At 41.2% G+C, this 23001-nt stretch overlaps 1 protein-coding gene across 8 annotated transcripts in view; it reads right to left on the reverse strand.

The window, feature by feature from the left end:
- FOXP1 (forkhead box P1) overlaps window positions 1-23001 on the reverse strand; it is a 409891-nt gene that overhangs the window by 220431 nt on the left and 166459 nt on the right. For 7 of the 8 annotated variants that reach the window (XM_019746864.2, XM_019746863.2, XM_074313283.1 and 4 more), the window contains one exon: window positions 2480-2667. In XM_019746864.2, coding sequence (XP_019602423.1) covers window positions 2480-2656 — 177 coding nt within the window. In that variant the 5' untranslated portion in view covers window positions 2657-2667. Of the gene's footprint in view, window positions 1-2479; window positions 2668-11368; window positions 11510-23001 lie in introns of those variants that run through there. The other variant, XM_019746868.2, reaches the window with a different exon arrangement.

Genomic DNA, 23001 nt, shown 5'->3' on the forward strand with positions numbered 1-23001 from the left:
ATCCGTGGTTTTGTGTGACTACAGCAGTAATGAATTCAGCATGGCTGTGATTTTCTCACTGCTGGTATTCTCACTTCAAGTAAAAACCTGTAGAATGAAAATTAGGAAAATGACCCAAGTCCATCATGCTGACGCTCAGATTTTCCAAACTGTTTAATTGTTGCAGTTTCAGTCTGGAAGAAAACTCTGATAACTTCAGTCCTGTGAAAGTACCTGAATCCTGCAGTTTTTTTTCTTATTCCATGTACAGATTTTCTTTTCCCCCAACAACCTGTTAAAAGCCTCATCATATACTTAGGGGAGTCAAACAGCTGTCAGTATTTTATTTTAAAAGATCAAAAAGGCCTGCCAACCACAATATATGGGGTTTTAGCCACAATGAGAGACTGAATTGCTTTCTTTCCTCCTAAAACATATAAATAGAAAATAGAAACAAATTTGTTATAAAAATATTCAAAAAGGGTTTCGAAGTACAATCCAAAGGTATTGACCTTTATACCAACAACCCTTAACAACATATTTGCCAAAGTGGTCACAGTCAAAGAGGGGAGATGAGAATAATTTCACTATGGATGCTTTTTAAGGAAGATGTTGTTAAAATGCACTTTTATAACTTTCTTCTGTGAGGTCAACTTGTCACTGCTGTTATGGGGATAGCTGTAGGGGTGTGTGTATGTATGAGAGAGAGAGAGAGAGAGAGAGAGAGAGAGAGAGAGAGAGAGAGAGATACATGTAAAGTTTTTGGCTGGATTATAACTTTGAGATAATGAAGGCTTTCAGTTCTTCAAATAAAATTTAATTAATGTACTCTAAATATAAACTACTAGGGACTCATACCACATTGGTCAATAGCCCCACCTCAACTACTCCATAAAGAAACAGTTGATCTTGGCCTCTGTACACTAAGGGCATAAAAAAATGGCACTCCAAAATACCATCCATTTACTCTCAATATAAACCATAAACATCTGTGAACAGCATGTCAAAAAACACATGTACAAATACAGTGACACCCTTCTACCACTTGCTGATAGATGGGTTTTGGTAACAATCTCATTGGTTAGAATTAGGCCATTTGCACTGACTTAAATGCACAATGTTTACACTTCGCACACATCGTCAATTCCAGCCGAAGGTGCAGGCACAAATGGTTTGGGCTGCCAATGAGAGAGAGATCAAATCACTTAAACGAAGTCCTTGAATTAAGACCTTCGCTTATCTCTTAGTTTCCTTTTCTTTCTCTCTGACAGGTTTTATAGTCTCATGTTGGTTCTACCAATTTCTAACAGACTAACAATCCGCTGATTGCTTATATTTTAAAAAATTCTTAGCAAGGAGGAAATAAAATATACTTTATAGCCTGTCATAGGCTATGTCCGTAATATACAAAGGGATTTCCTTTGCTTCTTTGATGCAGATTCCAAGAAAATGTTTGATGTTTGCCATTCTCTTCCCTCACTCCCAAACAATGTCTGTTTCTTGCAGAAAGGCCCAAAGATGCACCATTCTTTTTTCACTTTTGTCCAAATGGCACCATAACTATGTATTGAACAAATTAATCGAGGACTAATATGGAACAAAGTCCATCTATTATCATTAATGAAAACTAATACTATATCCTGATTCTATGAGAGGTTGGAAAAACAATGCCTGTCTTCAAGCAAATACTATTTTCTTATTTAAATTTTCATCAATACTTAGGCTATCCAAAACCATTTTCTGGGTCACCTTTACCATTTGGAAATGTTTTACCTGTCACTCACAGGTACCCATTTACATGCCTACCACAGAACATAACAGGAATGAGTATGTCACAATTTACGCACATTTGGGAAGCCACCAAGCAGAGACAATGGAAAACATCACTAGGGTTCTGCCACATCCCAGCAGCCACGTGTCTACAAGAACCACATGCTGGCAGCCCACACCCATCTCCTCCACATAGCAGTCACCCATTCCTCACACCCATGCCTGTGTTATTGCTGTTTGCACTGCAATTCACCCAATTCTGCCTGTATTTCTGTTTCTACTCTCCTTATTCACTTACTGTTTTCTCTATTACATCCCTTATTTTCTTTTCTCTCATCCCTTATTTTGTTTTCTTCTTCATAAGGCTTAATAAGTCAGTTATCTTTTTTTTTTAATTAAAGCACTGTGTACCATTTCTCCAAAGGATAATTTTATTCCAAATAGTTCAACTTTACTCTGACACACAGGGGGCTGGGAGGGAGGGGCCAGGGGTCCACTCACTCTCCTTCTCAACAACCACTCCCCAAGACGGGGTTTCCAAGACTTCCAGCTCCCAAGGGCTTCAGAATTAGTCTCTTGAGCCAACCATGGGGACCCTACCTAGCACCCTGGTCGCTTAAAAGATGCTTACAGTCAGATAGAGAGTCAGGAAAGCATAGAAATTTCACAATGGTTAAATGTCATGTGATTGGTGCGGACCACGCTCCACGCCTGGCCCAGACCTCAGTACCTGCTGCTGCTGCTGCGCATGGGCAAGATCGGCGGCCCCCACGTCCACGGCCGGCGTCTCCCCGTTGGACCGCCCTTCCCGAAGACTGCCACACTCTAGTAAGTGGTTGCCACTGCTCGACCCATTCTGGATGGCTGAACCGTTACTTTTTGTCTCAGGCCCAGATTCTTGCATCATGACTCAATAACCTGATAGATGGATATTTAGGAGGGAGCGGGGGGGAAAAAGAAAAAAGGAAAAAAGCAGCTGTTAAAACAGTTGTTGTACATAAGGAGAAGGACCCTGCTTTAAATATTGCCAAAAATCTGTAAACAGTTGTCATTTTCTTTCAATTTATCCCTCATTCGTTGTCCAGTTCCATGGTTTTTGAGTATGGAGCGGTCGGTCCAAATTCAAGTTTCAGTAGTAATGTTTTAAATATGCTCTCTTTCCCCTTAGAAAAAAAATTAATATTTTCAAGTGAACCTGGGATTTATGGTTAAATTTCCATGATCGTATCTGGATATTTTGCTTGAAAACCATTAAGTCATTTTATACAGCATATTAGGTATAAGATTAAATTTTAGTGCGTGTGCAGACTGTGTGGTGATGCTACACAAGGAAATACTCTCCAATTTAAGTCTATCCGGAGATGACACACTACCAGAGGCCGCCTGAGGTAATTCGTGTTGAAAACCCTTACAGTCAAAAAACCAAAAAGCATTTTAAAGATTTGTACTCCTGGGAATCACTCAGGTACCGAAACGCTTCAGAATTGGCCATTACAATAATACAGGCCACCTTTAGAAAGGAAAAAAAAAAGTCCCCACTTTTCAGAAACTAAATAAATTCAGACTCTGATCTCTGTCTTACAGTTAAAATTGTCCTGAGAAATCCCATTCAAGGTTACGTGTATCTCATGTGGGATTACTAACCTCCGGTGTAAGATCTGAAAGGTCTGGGCCTTCTGCTATTTCTTTTGGAGAAAATCTTACCCAGGTAGACTGAAGAAAAGGTCTGCATTTGAAAGTACTAAACATCTTATAGTATTATATATGTTGTGCAAGATGAGTAGCTACTGGTAGATAATATCACCTGCGTAAATACATTTCACATTCCACCTTGTCCCTCTCTAGGTACAAAACCCATATCCCAGGGTGCCAATTCAGCTCTTGGTAAAGGTGTCCAATTAAGACAATAGATAATATTTGTGAATATCAACTGTCACCATCTATGTATCACCAGTGTCACTCACACCAGGCCCCACTACAGCTGATTCACAGATATTCTCCCATTTAGTTCTCATAACAGTTGCTACCCCCCATTTGAAGATAAGAAAAACAGGCTCCAAGAGCATTCTCAATTCGCCCAGCATGCATCACACACAGCTAGGAATGGTGGAGTCAGGATAGGAACAAGTTCAGTCTCATGTCAGAGTTCTTAACCACGTGTTTTCTTAAAGTTGAGGTCCAGTGGGGGGTAAACAATGAAAATGGAAGGTCAGGGTCATACTCCAAGTTCACAGAATAAGACTTCATAAAGGAAAAACAATTGTCACTAAAGAAGGTGACAGTTCCAACGGGAAAGCTGAGAAATGTCTGAATAATTAAAACTTTAATGTGAAATACCTATCACAGATAAAAGGTCAGACAAAATGGAAAGACATACACATAACCAGTGGTACAGATTTTCTCCCCACAAATGAAATATGTGACAACATGGAAATTTAAACACTGAACATTTTAGAGGAGGATGTGTTCTTGCTAGAAATTGGTTTAAGTCTCTTTTCTGTAGATTTGCACAAAAAGCAAATGGAAGAAATAAAAGCAGAAAAAATTCACATCTTTCTTCATTTCCTTTTACTGCATAGTATGATCCAGCTTAAGGACAAACTTCATAAACCCAGAAGACATATTTTTTTTAAGTTAATCCAATACTGAAGGGGATTAAGAATGGCATTTTTTGTTAACAGGTGGGAAACAAACTCAGAAGCAACAGCTGATTCACTCTTGTCTCTCTAGATCAGACTTTCCAGTAATTATAGTCCTTTAACAGTTGTATTCATAGCTTTACCGTCTGCAGAGTAGAGAATCTATCAAAAAACAACTAAAACTTTCTCTAACATATAAGAACCAGGCAAGACAAGTAACTTGTTCATTACCACAACAGGGAATCAATCTGTGAAATTTAGGTATTTCTTTTTCCAATGTTTCAGTTTCTGTTTCACAAACTTGAACTTCGTAGAGAAGCTAAGGAAAAGACAATGTTTAGGTATTTGAGGGAGGGAATGGTTGTTTTAGAGTAGCTAGCAAGGAAAGCCACACAGTTACTCAGATATGTAACAAACACACCTAAAGAAAAACCAAAAAGTTAGTTATTATGCATATTTTTTACCTTCTGGAAAGCCTATCTATATCAGGAAATGGATCCCTAAAAGACAAAAACATTGCCTATACATAAAATCTGCACCTGCCCTCAGCATGGGGTACACTTAGCCAAATATCCTGTCCTCCTGGACAGGCAGAGCTGCAGGCTTTCAAACCATGTGACCATGATGACTGCAGACCCCCAAACAGGTGTCCTGAGAGACTGGCCGTGCGGCTGTTTCCTGGGTGTGACACCCCCACGTGGTGTGGCTGGTGAGGAAGGACCATCTCCAGGCCACAACTCGGTGAGAAGGCTTTGCTCCACGCAGCTCCAGAGGAGACTGCCAAGTGCTCGGGCACAAGCTTTCAGGCAGCTCGCCAAGCAGCTTGGCTCGTCAATCAGGTTTGCAAGAGTGTAGGCTCTGGGACCAAACTGCATAAAGGATTATTTTGGTCTCAGGATGTCCTTAATTAGTCAAGTGCTAACAGTAGTATGTAGGTTGGAAGATTCAAAATTTCCCATAGTCTCCCACACCAATCAGGAGGGAAAAGCTTTTTGAAAATCACGTGTAAAAAAATTAGGAGTGTCGACGTCTAAGAATATTTCTAGCAATATCTGGGTAGGCAATATTTCTTTCTATGGAACATTCCAAACCATTTAATAAGTCATTTAATAAACTACAAAGCCCTCTGATATACTTTTCAAACTCATAACAAATCGATGAGAGAGAAAAGGCAGATGATGTGATCCCCGATTTACATATAAGGCAACTACAGCTTAGTGGGTTAAAGAACAGATGCAGCCATAATCATCCCCCATTTCAGATATGAGCTTGTCCATTCAATAAATAGCGGAGAATTTCCAAATTGCAAAGTCCTGTGCAAGGTGGTGAATTAGTAAACCACCAGAAAGAAAACTAAGTAATTCCAGAAAATACGATAATGAAGGTGACAGGTGGACAAATAAAAACATCTAAGATGCAAAGACGAAAGTGTCAGCATTCATTAGCAAACAACTGCATATGTCTTTTTCTATTGAGTTTTACAACTTTAGAGTCATCTGAAAGCAAGTCCATGTGTGTTCTCTAACCTAGAACACTGACCCTCTCTTCTTAGAGGGAGCTTATCCCTGGCACTCAGTTTGTATAAACTCCCTTCCCTCTGGGACTCCCTATAAGCACTGAACTGCTTTGCTCCATGACAAATTGAGAACAAGAAAGGATGCACAACCATCCAGAAGACCTGAACTGACATGAGGCAAGGCACCTGGAGGCCATGGCCACCCCAGACCCACTAACAAGTCCTTTCTCCAGAAACAAAGCCAAGCCTTCCTCTGGCTTACTGAATGGCTTCTCTGAGTGAGCTTGGCCAGTTTAAATGACGTCTGATCTATTCAGTACAAACACTGTATTGTATTTGTATTGAGTGGACCGATCGTATGCGATCACCCTACAAAGGCTGATGCTACACGGAAGTCAGAAAGCTTGTGGAAGCCAAGACGGCCCACGTCTCATCTTCCTTGGAAACGTCACACAGCTTCTGATTTCAAAAAATCGATGTTTGTGCTGGAGGGACGTATAGAAAAGGATAAGAGCTGAGTTTAGTATGCTTATTTATTGTCACTGCCAACAGAACTGCTCTCGGGAAGTATTCTGGAAAATTCATAATGTTCAGGCCAATGTATTTATAGTAAATTAAAGCAATGTTTTATTATTATGATTATTCCCTTGGTTACAGTGTTGATACTGAAAATTTAGGGAAAATAAAGCCCTTGTTGTCATGCTTGTGAAGGATTTTAAGCTAACAAAAAGTTCAGTCTTGATTCCAGGGCAGTTAATTAAGGTTGACCAAGTCAGGCAGAAGTAAATTAACTTGGCTGATCAATTATTTATATGAAGCAGAATAAATGCCCTTAAAGAACTTGGTCTGTTCATGAAAGGATGTGTAAATTAAACTAAACATACTTTTGTAAAATGTATTTCCACTTCTGTGGGGAGGAGAGAAGAAAAGTTAACTGTGAAATCACTTTTAGGAAAATGATTAGCGTGATTACACAGTCCTCCCCCATCAAAAAGGAAAATCCCCTTTCTCATTGTTCATTCATGGGCAAGGAAAGGAGGGAAATGCATGTAATTGTGAAGAGATAACAGCTCTTGGAAGGAAGGAAGGAAGGAAGGAAGGAAGGAAGGAAGGAAGGAAGGGAGGGAGGGAGGGAGGGAGGGAGGGAGGGAGGGAGGGAGGGAGGGAAGAGGGAATGTGGGGGAGAGAGGAAGAGGAGGGACAGAGGGAGGGAGGAAGGAAAGGAGGGAGGAGGGGAGGAAGTAGGAATGAGAGTGGGTAAAGAGGGAAGGAGGGGAGAGGAGGGAGGAAGAGAGGAACCCTAAGAATAGAGGGACTGTGAATGTCTATATTTTAGAAACACTGAACATGTGGCTGTTACTTCGTCATCAGTTATGCTCCGTGCAGAATTTATAGACTGGACAAGAAGGAGGGTGGGAGTCTGGCAAGCTCTTGTTCTAAAATAAGTGCTCTTAGAATTACTCATGTTGCATCATGAAGATTCAAAATCCTTAACGATATCATGTTCATGCGAGTCAGGAAATAAGAAGGAAAACTTGTCTGTATTAAGATACACAGCACACATTTACATCTGGGTCTCATCAGGTCAATGAACTGGTTCCCTTTAAACGTGCAAAAAGTATAGCCGGTAGCGCAATACTCGCAAAGGAGTTTTAAGGAGCAAGGTGCCTGCCACTAAGGAGATCCACTGCCCCATCTCAGGCAAACAGCAGGGCAGCCTGGGACCGGAAACCAGCTCTGTACTCCTACTCCTCTCGTGGGTGTTACCCCATTCAAAACAGAAGGAACTCAAGCTCCAGAAAGCATCAGAGGAGAGTCAGAGCCTCTCGGGCGGCAGAGTGCTGCAACAGCCAACACGGCAGATTTCCGAGCCTCTGGCACATGCTTTCAACTCTTCACCGGGCAAGATGCAACTGGAGCAGGTGGTGGTGACAAGATGAAGGGCTGGTGGAGGGGGTTACAAGAGAAACCCAGGGGTTAAGGAAGTGGGTAAAGAAAGGGCGTGATGGAGGGGCCAAAACTGGTCCCCAGATGATGAAGCACTGTCTACAGGTGGGGTTTCCTAGCATACTCGTAGAGACAAAAGGGGGAGAAACAAACAAGAGAAACAATAACAACAGCTGATTGTTTTCTCATCAGAGATCACTTCTACAAGTTGTGGATGAACCCTTCAACACCACCATCTGTCTGTCCACTGCCCCCAGTGGCAGGGGTCTCATTTCATGGAAACACCATCCAAGAGCCAAGTTTAGGAAGCCAGTGTTCTGACTGTGTTATGAAGGCGCCATCCTCCAACACCAAATTTTCATAATTATAACAGAAAGGCGTAAATTTTCTAATGCATGGCAGTTCAAAAAGTAATCAAGGGAATGAGCCGGAGGGCTATTTTAATGTATGCAAAGCTAGTGACCCACAGTAAATGGGAGGTAAGCTACAGTGAATGCAAAGTACTCCACACACGAAGTCCTGGTCTGATGAGGGACGGCTAAAATTAACACCCAATTAATTTCCGAATTGACAAACAAATGAAACCCATAAATCTACTTTCTCATTAATTTTCTTGTGGTATAATTTAAAGCAGTAATATGAGGGCAAAAACTGAGCATTATCCATCATAAATATCAAAAAGATAGCACTGTAACACCATAAATTATACATATTACCTGTTGTTAAAAATGATTTATGCATTATCAACTTTATTGCGCACTGTAGATATCTAGATCTATCTTTAAAAATCTGGAATTTCATTTAGCACTTAGGAAGAAAAAGTTCAGAGGCAATGAAATTGTCAAAAACATGTTTTTTAAAAAAGTGGCCACTTATTTAGCCATAGGCCAGCAGAGCAAAACTGGAGTCTTCCCAGATGTTAGATTAGCAGAGGTGAGACTGTGGCAGAGCTGACAGTGGGCTGGCCTCCCAAGCAGAGGGGAAGCAAAGCAGCTGCAGGAGCCATTCGGCTCTCCTGCCATCAGGAATGCAGGACACACAGGGCTGCTGCTGGAGAAGACTCTGCAGGGGCTACAGTGCCTGGGTGCATCTCACACCACACAGCCAGGCGGGGAGCACCTCCAGCTCGGGGGCTCAGGGGCTCAGTGACACCGCAATCACGCTCACCCTTCACAGTGGAATGTGGTAGCTCTCTCACCTTTATAGTTCAAAGGAGGGGAAAAAACAACTAGGAACTGGTTTGTATTTATCAATTAAACCAGAAGTACTTTACCAATTAAATGGAAGAAGAAGCATTCAGGCTAAATGATTTCCTTCATCTCCATTTGTTTAATAAAAATTTTATATATATATATATATATATATATATATATATATATATATAATTAGTTTCAGTGTAATAGTAAAACAATGTAATAGTAAAAAAAACACCTCGAACTTTACTTTCAGGCACATCTTTCACGTAATAGGAATTTAATACATAATTGTTGGATTTTTAACTAAGTGATTCAAGTTCAAGTTAGTTAAATCACTAACTAACTTGAGATCAATCACAATTACATGAGATCAAGGGCTTGTGTTGGCCACTACCTTTCACGTTGCTACTTTTAAGTAGTCTATTTCCTGTACTTTGGAATGACTAGCTATTTTGGAGTTCTGAAACTCAGAAAATAACACAAGCCGTTAAATCACTTTAAGTCTTAATAGAAGTAGGATTGTCTCCGTCGTTGAAAATTTAAAGGTAAGCAACCAAGGAGAAAGTCCACCGAAACCCATGGTGAACATTTAATATACAGAAGGACGATTCGGATACAGTGTAAGTGGTAAAGAATAGGATATTTAACTTTCTCTGTAACCCATGACTCAGCATACAGTTAGAGGGAGAGGGTAGTGATAAAATGTTGCTAAGGAAAAGATGGCTTCGCTTCTCCACCAGGCTTTCGAAGTGAAGACAGGAGACTTCGTATTTCCAAGGAAAAGGCACTTCTGAATTCCACTGCCAGGGCAGTGATGCTGTTCAGAGAAACTAGATGTCTCAGTCTTGAGTTCTGCCTTAAAACCAAACTTTCCTGGACGCTGCAATCTTTATAGGCCATCAATAAGTACAGATAGCAAGCATCTACCCTCGTAAAAATTACAGAGGTCTAATTTTTATTTTTAGAATCTCGGCTACTGTTGGTCTTGTTTTCCTTCTCTCCCAGTAGACAAGAGCTTGAGTGCTGTAATCATAGCAACTGTGGACTGACTCCTGAAGTTAGAAAGGAGCCGCTCTAGGAAACAGAAGTACAAAGGAGAACGCATACTCCCAGGCATATTAGTCCAGACAAGCTCAAAGAATTAAAGAGACCAAAAAGGAGCTTTGCCAATCCACTGCTAGGCTGTTTACCATAAGGAAGCCTCTGAAGCTTAGGGTATGACAGGGCCAGGTGTTCTGGGGTGCTTAATTAAAATGCATTTTTACAGAACAAAAAATGTTAAGTTTGAGAACTAACAAAGCCGGCCGAACTTTAATCATGTGAACATCCAAGCAGCTGAACTCTCACAAATAGCCTGGTGGAATAAGTGACCAACAATCAGTTCAGAATATTTATTCTTTCATTTCCATATGTTATGTAGTTTACTCTACGCACATGGGGCCAGATTGCCCCCTCAGTGAACGACTGGTTTGTGCAATGACACACTCGGTGTCCACCCCGCGTTGCCCCAGCCCTTGACCACTAGTGGCCAGTGAACTCTGTGTTCATAGCATCATGGCCATGTAGTGAATGCGGCCATCAGAAGTCTGTTGCTTGCACTTCTCCACTGTGTGAAAGGGACGATTACTCAATCTCATCCTTCAAAAACTCTAATATGCACACACGCACCCCTCCCCAGCCCCGCCAAAGGTGCCCTTACAGATGGATTAGCAGGATTTTTCTGATATAAAAGCCACACTTTGTTGAAGGTCATGACCTCCCAACCTCCACCCTCACCCTTGTCTGTGCTGTAGCCTTGTAATTTACAGCAAACGCTAGCAGACCCTGCTTAGTATTGAAACACAATGCAAATTCAGAAAGAGCAACAAACAGTAAGTAAAAAAGACAAAAAACAAAGATGATATGATTCGAGTTCCCTCTCCTGTTGGCAAAACATGACAAAAGACAGGCTAATGTTTTGTCTTATCTAATGTGGCTCCAAGGGACAAGAGTCACACACGGAGCTGAATAAAGAGACACAATTTCTGCTTTACTGACCTAGACATGATACAGTGCATAAACTCATTGTAAAATGAGACAGGGAGGAGTACCAGTTGATACCAAAAGCTGTAGCTTTTAAAAATATGTAATGTATATTAATTGTATAATTTCCGCCCAGTTAAGATGTCTCCATTTATACGACAAAGGATTTATTCAGAACACATCCAACGAAAAGTTAATCTTCCCTTTTCAAACTGGACAAAGTACATGCATCACACAGGGTCATGCAGTCTACAGGACAACACACAACGCACCCACAACACAAAACCCAAGGACTGTACCTGTCAAAGTTGACTGACTTGTTCATAGCACTAGGCTTCCCTCCCAGACCTTCTAAGTCCTTGATCGCTCCACAAAGAGTTTTCTAGCCATCTGACGTTCTACGACTGAGCTAGTGGCCTTTCAGGAGAGCTCTCTCCCTTCTGAAAAAAGCAAACAACTGCATAGATATCATTACACTAAGGAAATCTCTTAGAAAAACCAAACAACTTGCTAATCTCTCAGCCCCTTCATCCAAGCAAAAGATAAGAAAAGCAAACCTAACTCTGTTTCAACCACATTCCAGGGACAAGTTCCCCTTTTTCATTCTTTATCAAAATTCTAGCATATAAGTTTTTTTTTTTTTTTTTTTCCGTGTGTTTTTTTAAACAGACCTTGCAGGATAAACTGCTGCTCACACCCGCAAACAAAGCAATATTTGTTTAATAACGATTGCTGCCATGGGTACAGTAAACAAGGGGCCTAGCATTTGTGTTTATGAACAAACACATCATCTTACAAGAGCAATTTAACATTAACCAGGTGGAATAATCAACAGATTTCATAGGTGACACCAGGGGCAGGACTAATGTAAACAGAACTAGGGAGGAGAAAGGGGCCTCTTTGGGAATCAAGGTCGAGGTAAATGCATTACAGAATAAACAGCTGCTATGAAAGCAAGATAAACAAACAGTCATTCTTCTGACATTTAGAGAGGCAGGAAGGTTGTGTGTTACATAGATCAGCTGCTGACCACCATGAAATCAACCCAGTTGCAGACCAGGCCTGCTTGTTTGCACAATGCCATGCATGTTTGCTTATAAACAACAATTTGCTGTTACCAACCTTGCGTTACTCATCATCATAGAAGCCAGAGTGAATGGAGTCAAACCCGGTTAACTCTTTACTGGTGACATTACTTAGAAACACAAAAGCATGGCCCCCGTATAAGAAAAAAAAGGTCACCCCCAAATGAAGCAAAGAGAGGTCAGTCAACACCTGGCTTGTATATAAAAATAAAGTATCCACATGGTTTAAACTACTAAAGGTTGATTTGGTAGCAGCTTTAAAAGGCTGTAATGTTTTCATGCTTGAGTAACTGTGCATTCATTTTCTGGGCCCTTTTATCAATGAAATTTATAGGTCACACACAATTCGGATCTTGAATGTTTTATCTAGAAGGTTTGAAAATTCTGATTTTCCTTCCTCCCTGAGTTTCTTGTTCCAAGATACCATTAAAGTGCAATGGGCCCACAAACAAGTAGATTTGTGCGTTCTCAACCACCCTGCAAAAATAAAACTGTATCACGTTATGATTTTGACCTTAAAAAAGATTATATTAAAAAAATTAATCAGTGGATGTTACATCTAACCACTCAGGAGTTCATTTCGTCAGCTTATCAAAGAAATCTTATGTTTTCAAAGCCAAGAGTGAATAATAAGTGCAGTAATAAAAGTGTTATGAAGAAATGTTTTATTTTCAAAATTTTGTTTCCTGTGTACTAACATGTAAAACAGTTGATTACATGAGAAAATTACCATGCCTTGTCAGAGATACTATATTTAGGTATATAATTTGCAATTAAACTATTAGTTTGAATCTATTTTACAGATACTTTAACATTATTAAACTACTTAATTTTGATGTGTGAATAACATCCTTCCATTACTTAAAATTTAATAAGCAAAACATACTGGAAAAACAGTTTTGTAATTTCTATTTGATAATTATCTCATAATCAGTTAATTAATTTTTTAAATTCTGTTACGTCAGAGCAAAGTACAGCAAAACACTGTCTACTGGATATCCAAAGCCAAATTTGAAAATGAAATTAAAACAAATAAAGGTAGACCTCAGAGGATTCTGGCAGTTACATTAGTAACAATCAGATTATTTGAATTTCCAACTGTCAGAAAAAACATAACAACATTTTAGTGGTCACCCCCCTCACCCCTGACCTCCATGCACCTGGTTCCACTATAAACTTTGTAACCCTCTCGGGCTGCACTCGTTCCCATCTCCAGCTCCCATGATCTAACTGTGTTCTGCTACCCTAACGTCACAAAGTAATAAGACTGTTTTTTCTTTTGTGTTTTTGTTTGTTTTGTTGTGCTGTGGTTTGTTTCCTAACTCCCTCCCTACTGACAGGCTCCTTTCCCCAAACCAACACAGCCCCAAAGCCTCAACAATGTCTGGAGAAAAACTTTCCACACAGCATTTAGTGCCCTTGTAGAAGGGAATTTCTCGGGCCTGTGGACCTGTTACCACCTTCCAAGCACAGGGAGGGGACAGTGGGACCTCTCCCTTTTCTGCCCTCTTAAGCCTTGTAGGGCTCAAGCAGTTCTACTCCAGAGCAGGAAACTCAGCCTTCTCAAGTCTCAATGATGATGCAAGGTTGGCTGCTGGAACAACCAACATAGAGATTTCCTCAGATGCTTTGGAATCGGGGCCTTCTCCAATTCCATGCTCTCGACCCTTGTGCTTTCAGACAAGATGACGCGGAGACAAAGTGAAGTGCCTTACTCAGAGTGCCAGTGAAACTCAAGACAGAAACCCATGAAGGAGGTGAAGCAGAATACTGTGACCTGCCATCCTTATTCCCATCTTCCCTGGAAAATGCTGCTCACCCACTATCTGCACTTCCAGCCTTCCACTTCTCCTGACTGTCACTGCGGTTTTATTGTCCACAAGCCTGATGAATTAGACTGCTGGTAAAAGACTATAAACAGAGGTGACGATTCTAAATGGTAATCCAGACTTGTGACCATCTCCCTTGTTAAAGACCAATAATTGAGCCCCGGAGTTTCTAAAGTCAGGCCAAACCTAGGCATGTAATCATGACCCAGACGCGGCCCTTTGTTACCATGAGTAGGATTAAAACAACGTGCCTTCTCTCCATCACTGGCAGTCTTGGTAAACTTGTCCTAATCCACCTTTAGTCATACCTGCATGTGCCCAGCATACTTTTGTTCCCCACAGACCCCAAATTTTTAAAGCTTTAAGTACTAAATGAATAGAATAAAATAAATGAAAAAGAAAGTCCATTTCTTAAGGAGTTTTTGATATCCAATTTGGTATACTATTTTAAAAACTGAAAACAGTCCCAAAGAAGCTCTGAGGAGACCCAGGATTGGAGAGGACTGATTTATTTCTTCCACAGCTCTTCTCTGGGGTGAAAATCTTACAAATTCTCAGATCCCAAGGGCAGCCATGCCATCTGAGTGGACCCATGAGCCAGCCTCCAAGCCCCGGGCACTCACTTCTACCTCATTATGTTTGCCCTCTCTATCTACACCTGCACCAACACTATTTTTTAAATGTATTCACTTTTCATTACATGTAAATCCTTTTCAGAGGAAACTTTGTATCACTTTGTGATCTGGAAAACCAGTATGTATCCCTTTATAGATGAGAAAAACTTTGTAATGAATGTAAGACAGCCTAACCAATGTTACTAAATTCTAGCTAGATCCTGTTGCCCACCAAGGTGGGGGGCCCCAGCCATGTTCTTTCTTGGTTAAAATAATGAGCTAGAGAGAGAGAGAGAGAGAGAGAGAGAGAGAGAGAGGGAGGGAGGGAGGGAGGGAGGGAGGGAGGGAGGGAGAACGGACACACTAGTACCAAATGGAGACTTTCTCCTTAGCTTTATCCGAAGGATTAAAACCCACTGGAAATGGAATTGCTTCAACATCAAATCACAATCGTGAGAACTAGTGAATGACTTATGAACCATCTAACAATCCTCTTCCAATACACCAGTGAGAGGTACAAGCTCATGTACTGGGGGACTGAGGCTGAGGAGACTGCAGAGACCCATGTGAACTCTGTCTCCTTGACTCCTAAGCATGATATTCCTAACAATGCAACAGACAAAGCCCCTTTAAAGAGCCTGCTGCATACACTTACACTGCTAGAGAGAAATGAATGGCCAACTGCCTAACTCTCTACTCTTGCCCTAACCTGAACGGGGCTCCCGGACCACAGGTATTACCTTTGGAGAAGACAACTTAAAAATCAAACTGGCAGCTTCAACATAAGCCTCCCGCCCGAGTCTGCCTTTTCTCACACCATCAAAAAACAGTTCATCAGCCACTTAAGTAGAGCTGCCTTTCTATAACACAAGTTCAGGATTTATTCAGTACCAAGTAACTACTATATGATAAAAACTATAAGCATATCATTCAAATGTTTTATTGGTCCAAAAGATGGATGCTTTTATTAGTCCAACCTTTATTGTAATGGAGTGCCACTGATGACCCAGCATTAGCCTCATTCCCTGCTATCAATCATACTTCTAAGAGCTCATTTTGGCTTAAAATCTTAAGAAATTGCTATCATTTAAAGACAGGGTGTCTACATAATGGGAAATGCTTCATAGATTGTATCAGTTCACAAAATACAGTATTTTTTTAAATGGGAACAATGACCACTATGCTGAAGTATTAAAAATGGGGAGAGATATATATATGTGTGTATGTATATATACATATATATATATACACACATACATACATATGTGTATATATATATACATACACACACACACACATATATATATATATATATATATATAAAATGAGATGTAAGCTATCATTTGTATTTGTGGTTTCCCTCATCTGTACACATTAATCAATATCTTTGGGAAGTTGAGTAATCCAAAGGCATAGGCATAGAGTTTACATAGATTAAAATATAATATAATATAATATACACACACATATACATATAAACACTACCAAACAAATGAAAAGTAAAAATGAAAGGGAGAAAACTTAATGTAAAATGATGGAAAAGATATCAAAATACATCTTGTGCAGTAAAAAAATTCCATCAGTGATATATTCCCATTCATCATCTATATAATCCCTGTGCCTGTCTGTCCATGTAAAGAGAACTAAAATAAGCACTTCAGTAAGTGACTTCAGGACAAACTATAGGTACCTGCCAATTTCCTTTCACTATGACATCAATAATATAATCATGCCCTTACCTTGTAAGTCCTCATCTAATTAAACCACCTTCATGACCATTTAGCACATCTGAGTACTATAAAGGAAGGAGTATCTGGAAAAATTTTTCAAAATACAGAGCTGAAATAAATATTTTTAAAGTGCCCCTTCCATTTTTACTACTACGCCATTAAAAACAACATATACACACATCTCCCAGTCTTGCATACACACAAAAATGGAGCCATTGGGTTACATGATGACTACAATCAGGCACAAAGAGGGTGGACAGATCTGCTATGAATGGCTGAGAAGAACAGAGAATCAGCAGATCTACAGTCAAGAACCTAGACAGTACCTTACAGTGAGCACGACTGAACTCAGAAACTGAGTAGCCAGAGGCTGGTGACAAAGTACAGGTAGGGCTGGGCATCAGACTGGGCTCCACGTAGGCAACCACAGCTCTGACTGAGGGGTGCCTTCTCACTGAGTTGTGCTTCCCCATGTGGTGTCAAGTGGTCAAAATAAGCAACTACACCTTGCCCCCCTCCACCCAACTCTGACTAGTTAAAAGGCCAACTTCTCTACCTCAGCCTCGACGGCAGGAGGAAGTGCTGAGCCAGGACGGGTATCCACGAAGAGACTGTCAGACATGCCAACGAGCAGGGTAGAGCTTGAGGTACCCAGAAGAGAGAATGGGTACCAAAGGCAGGGTCGTTGATGGCAGCTTCCCCCTCAAACTGGGTATTGTGCCATTGGATGGCTACACATCTGGTGTTTGGCGACTGGATTCTCAACAGGATTCATTCATCGACCAAACACCCAAAGAAATTTTTGAAAGAGTGTTGCTACACCTTGGCATTTCCATGGTAAATATGAGGGGTGGGGTACTGGATACCTTTAGAGCAGAAACAACACCTCCTATTAGTGTGAGACCTAGAATGGATGCAATAGGGCCCATTAGCATTATCAATACACAAGTTAAGACTCGTTGAATATCACAGACCATAGATAACCAACTGAGGGAGGGGCCAGTGTATTTATCCAAGAGGAGAACCTCGTGGCACTTTCCTTAGGAGACCAGTACAGATGCAAAGGCTCTGTCCCACAGCAAGGGCTTTCCAAACAGACCACATGTGCCTTCAACAAGTAAGGAAGTTCTCTCTTTCTTCTCTCTTTGCTGAGCGAAACAAGTCAGACAGAAAAAGCGGAGAACCATGTGATTTCACTGATATGTGGTATATAAACCAAAAACAACAAAAGAACAAGACAAACAAATGAGAAACAGAAACTCATAGACACAGACAATAGTTTAGTGGTTGCCAGAGGGTAAGGGGGGAGGGGGATGAGGGGTGGGCGATGAGGGTAATGGGGATCAAAAATATGGTGATGGAAGGAGAACTGACTCTGGGTGATGAACACACAATGGGATTTATAGATGATGTAATACAGAATTGTACACCTGAAATCTATGTAATTTTACTAACAATTGTCACCCCAATAAATTTAATACAATAAAAATTAAAAAAAAAAACAAAAAAAAAAAACTGCCTCACTGGAAAAACCAGTCTCATTATTGAAATTTTCACTTCCTGACATAAACGTATACATTTTAGTACTTCATAAGTAAAAAAAAAACCAAAAAACAAAACAAAAAAACAAGTAAGGAAGTTATCACTTTCTCCACTGAACCTGTGGTGCAGACCTTGGTTCCATGGAGAGTAGCACGGGTATCTCCTGGGAACTTGGAAATGCCAGCTCTCAAGCCCATCTCAGACCTACTGAATGAGAATTTGCATTTTAATAAGATCCCCCAGCTGCTCACAGACACCTTACAGACTGAGAAGGCATGTGTGGTGGAAAGGGAGCAGCCAAGACCAGACATAGATAAAATGCATTCCCCTTCTGCCAATTTACAGGTTTTCAACAAACCACCCAATCACTCTATTTTTCCATTTCCTTATCTTTAAAATTATACCATGTTCCAGGCTATGGACTAAGTTTGGGGCAACAACTGATACAGCTCTATCTACTGGAGGTGACTGTCTAATAGAGAAGACACACTTTAATCAATTAGTCACATAAATAAGTGGAGATTATAACTGTGGTAAGTGGTACTATGAAAAATGCACAGCGCTCTGAAAGCACACAAAGCTAATATATGCAAAGTGCTTCGTATGTAGTAGGTGCTCAATAAATCACAGTAATTATTAGTAGCCCATAAAACCCAGGCCTTTGGGAAGCTACTAAAAAATTCCCAAGTGCAGAGTACTCTTCTCCCATCATAAAATGAGCTTATAGGACTGTGTTCTCAGTTAAAAATTACTTTTTGAAAATGTTTTCCTGCTTTCTCCTGGCTATATGAGGAATATAGCATCAATAAAGCCAACATTTCTTCTAATGACAGCTTAGAGAATGACATTAACTTTCTGGATTATTGTTAAGAATTAGCTCTTGTTTACCAAGTTGTACTTAAAAGGAAAAATGCAGAGCAGGGCAGAGGGTAATACTGCAAACCAGCCTTATTGTAAGCAGTCTTTTGATTATCATTTTAAAGCCTCGATACCTAAAGAAAATCTTTAATTGGCTTTTCAGCAGCATTTCTCCTTTATATATGCATTTGTTGAAGTCAAGAAAGTACATGCTAATCACTGCCGATAGGATTAACAACCGACACCTCATAGCATGGACACAAGTGGTTAATTCGTAGTGCACTTACCACGTGTCTATACAGTGGAAAAATGGACTGAACAGAGATCAGAGGGTCCATACCCACCCTGCACCACTGAGGACGCCCCAGGAGCAGGGAGACCTTCGTTACCACACTGAATGGGAAGCTTTCCTCACATCACAGCTGCGTGTGTTCTGTTCCTTAAAACAGCCCTCCAGCCTCCACCGTGTCTTCTTCATGCTCTTTTCCCATGAATTCCTGCACTTTAAATAAAAAACTTAAACAGGATGCAGAAGCTCTCCATATTTGTGCAAGCTTTTGGTTCTTTTTCCAAAAGCTGGTTTCCTTCCAACAGATGGATAGTTGTGATAGGACAATTGTGACCTCACTTTTATCAGAACGTCCCTGACTGAAGAATACATAACAGAATAGCTGGTTTGGAGTAAGCAGGGAAGTTGGGGCAGGTATGTCATGTGAAATGTGGTTTGTGTTAAATCTCAATCTTAAATTAACATATACTAGCTGAGTGATACAACCATCAGCTCACACTGGAGCATCCATTCTGATTTTTATACATTAAAGTATTATTAGGTGGAATAAGACAGGTGACTTCCATGTATTACTGCCTAGAATAAGATACATATTTAGGATAATTTCCCTTGGATCCAACTCTTAAAAATGCAAAGTATGAGAGAGAAGGATACCTGCAGGGCACAACTGGCAATGTGTCCGAAGGCGTTTTTGGTTGTCATACTGGGGGAAAGGGGTGCTAGTGGCAGGCGAGGGGTGCTACTAGCTACTCTACAATACAGCCCCCACAACGAAAAGTATCCGGTCCTCCATGTCCATAGTCTCATGGTTGAGAATATGGTTCTCTGCAAATTTGTACTGTTTTTATTATGAGATCAAAGCAATGTCCAACTTCTTGTTCAATAATAAATTTATAATGTGCCTTAAAATTTTAATGACCTATGACTTTTGCTTGCATTTCTACTTCATAAATACTACTGAACTGAGCACTTCTTACGGGTCAGGTTAGGCAAGACTTAGGTGACGCCTGATGTGTGAATGGAGTACTGTATTTCCAGAGGTTAGGATGCGGAGGGCTGAGATGGGCTGAGGCGGGCGAGCTTGCCAGCTAATCGGAGGAGAGGTGACTGGAAATGCAAGTGGCCAAGCCAGAGAGTGAAGACTGCAGATGGCGCCTTCACTGTGCAGGGGGCAGGGAAGGTCTGGGATGAGAGGGGCTTTGGAGGAAAAGAGTCTGATGCAGTGCTCAGGAGAGGAAAGCCAGGAGATTGGGGACAAGTGAGGAAGCTTTAGTCCAGTATGACAGAGTCAGGGTAGGAATGAAAAGAGGGCTGGGCCTCCCTCCCACGTGCCCCTGCCTCCTGAACGCCTGCTCACTCAGGTCTCCCTCTCCGTCTGTCAAGCAGGTATGCCAATCTTAAAACAATCTCCCTCACACTCCAGTGAACCTTCAGCCTCCCTCCAGCTCTCTCTGTCCCTTTGCTGCCAGCTGACTGAGAGAATACACCTCACTGTCTCACTTGTCTCCACTCGCTCCCTGCCACTGGTTCTTCAGCCCCACTATAAGGGGCTTCTGACCCACCTCTCTGCTGAACATATTCCTACGCAATTGTTAATGCGCTCAGAGCTGCTAAATTCAATCGACTTTGCAATCGTTGCCTCACTTGACCTCTTGACAACACATGACACTGTCATTTACATTGTCTCTCGAAAAAAAACTCTCTCTTCCCTTCGGCTCCAGGTTTCCCTGTGCATCCTGGTTCTCTGTCTACATGCGTGGTGGTTCCTTCTCACTCTTTAGAATGAGCTTCACTTCTGCTCATTCATAAATGTTCCGTCTTGCTGAGAGTTCCACCCTCAGGGCTCCCAAACTCTCAGAGCAGGGATTGGAGAACTTTTTCTGCAAAGGGCCAGACAATGAGTATTTCTGACTTCGTAAGCCACTGGGTCTTTGTCCCAAGTACTCAGAGGGTAGCCCCACGGTAGCACAAACGCACCCAGAAACAATACCTGAACAAATAGCACAGCTGAGTTCCGACAAATCTTTACTCACCAAACAGGTGACACTGGACTTGGCGCACAGGGCGGCAGGGAGCTGGCCCTGCCCTAACGCACCATCCCTGGAAGACCTACCTTTCCCACGGTTTCACTTCACGCCTGCCTATATCTGGTGACTCCTGAATCATTTTAGGATTCAACCAAAGTATCTTCCCAGAACCAGAGGTCCCGACTCCTACAACCTTCTGGACATTTCTTCTTTGACACCCTAAAAGAACCTCAACTTTGTCCCAAATGGAGACATACTTCTTCCTTCATCCAAACCCCAAGCCAGGGATGGGGTCACATTCTAAATCAGGAATTACCTGATGGTAATTCCTTTGCTTTTCCACATCACCAATTCTCATCCACTCTACCTCCTATTTACATAATATCGGCTTCTCCACACCCTTGCTTTGGAGCATGGCCCCACTACTTTATTACTCCAAATGTGAATTAATGCATCTGCTAGTCTGGCCACACCAAAGCACGTCTGATCGTATCACCTCCCCTGATTCCAGGGCTACTCCTTCAGTGGCTCCATATGGCCTTAAGTGTGACGTCCCAAACTTGTGGGCGTGCCCCATCCAACACGAAAGCCAGAGGAGTCTACTGCACACTTCAAATGTGCCTAGTGTGACTGCAGAATGGAATTTTTAATATGGATGTAATTTTAATGCAAATTAGCTTAAATTTAAATTTAAAAACTGATATTCAATGCAGTTACTGGAAGACTTTTAAGTATGTGTTGAACAACTTGTATATGTGAATCTACTAATCTACTTTTTCAACTGTAAGTTTCATGAAATTTTAATATCCAAATTGAGAGTTTTCAGACTTAATATGAAAGAAAAGAAGGTAAAGTATGTCTTTCATAAATTGTAATATTGATTACATGTTGAAATGATGACATTTTGGATAAATTTGATTAAATAAAATAATATTATACTTCACACCAGATTCTTTTCACTTGGTTAAATGTGGCTGATAGAAAATGTAGAACGCCTCGCGTGGCTCTCACTTTGTTTCTGTCACGGAGCCTGAGCTAGGCACACAGCCCGTCATGAGCTGACTAGACTGAGGTGCTCTCTCGCCTCTCCCTTCCTGTCTTCACTGTGGCCACACTCTAAACTGACTCAAAGGCCTCTGTACCTCTACACACGTGTTTCCTCTACCTCTGAGCCTCTGCCAGGAATCATTAAGAAGCTCATTTCTACTGAACTTCAAAACTCAATTCAAGCTAAGAAGCTTTTACAGACCCTCCCCATCACCAAGTCTGGGACAGGCATTCTCCCCTAGGGTCTCTTCAACTTTTATACTAAACTCTTGCAGAGCAATAATTACACCATATTCTGATTTTCTGAATGCTTAACTACAAGCCAGGCACTGTGTCTTGTATCTAACAGGGTTCCAGGCAGTTTGAAAAATAACTCATCAGATAGAAGAATGAATGAATGAGACACCGTGCAGCTGGAGCCAATGACCTGGGAGCTGATTATAAGAACCTCGGCAGCATCAGCGCGATTTCTCAGATTTCCAGCCCAAGTGATTGGGAGAATAATGATGCTTTTGTGGAAAAAAAGCTAAGTGAAGGAAAAAGGTTTCTGTCAGGGGAGAAGCGGAAGCGAAAGCAAGAGCTAGTGGGGAGTCATTAGTACAGAGGCAACAGTTCAAAGAGAGTGGGTTAGATTGAGAGTGGCGGGGAAGGGTTCTTGGAACAAACCTATATTTAGTCAATTCCTGTATTTAGGAAACAGAAAGAGTGACATTTACTGAGTATTAAGTTCTAATCCTCACAATTACCCTGCAGGGTACATACTAACCCTCATTTTTTTGGAAGAAAACACTGAAGATCAGGGGAGTATTAACACATATACACAAAGCTGGTGGACAAACATTTGAACATCTAAGTCATCCAATCTCTGTCTACTTCAGTGCAGAGGTGTAGTCAGGGGTAGAGCCCTAGAC

The sequence above is a fragment of the Rhinolophus sinicus genome, linkage group LG10 (assembly GCF_036562045.2).
Source record: "Rhinolophus sinicus isolate RSC01 linkage group LG10, ASM3656204v1, whole genome shotgun sequence".
NCBI classification, from domain to species: Eukaryota; Metazoa; Chordata; class Mammalia; order Chiroptera; family Rhinolophidae; genus Rhinolophus; species Rhinolophus sinicus.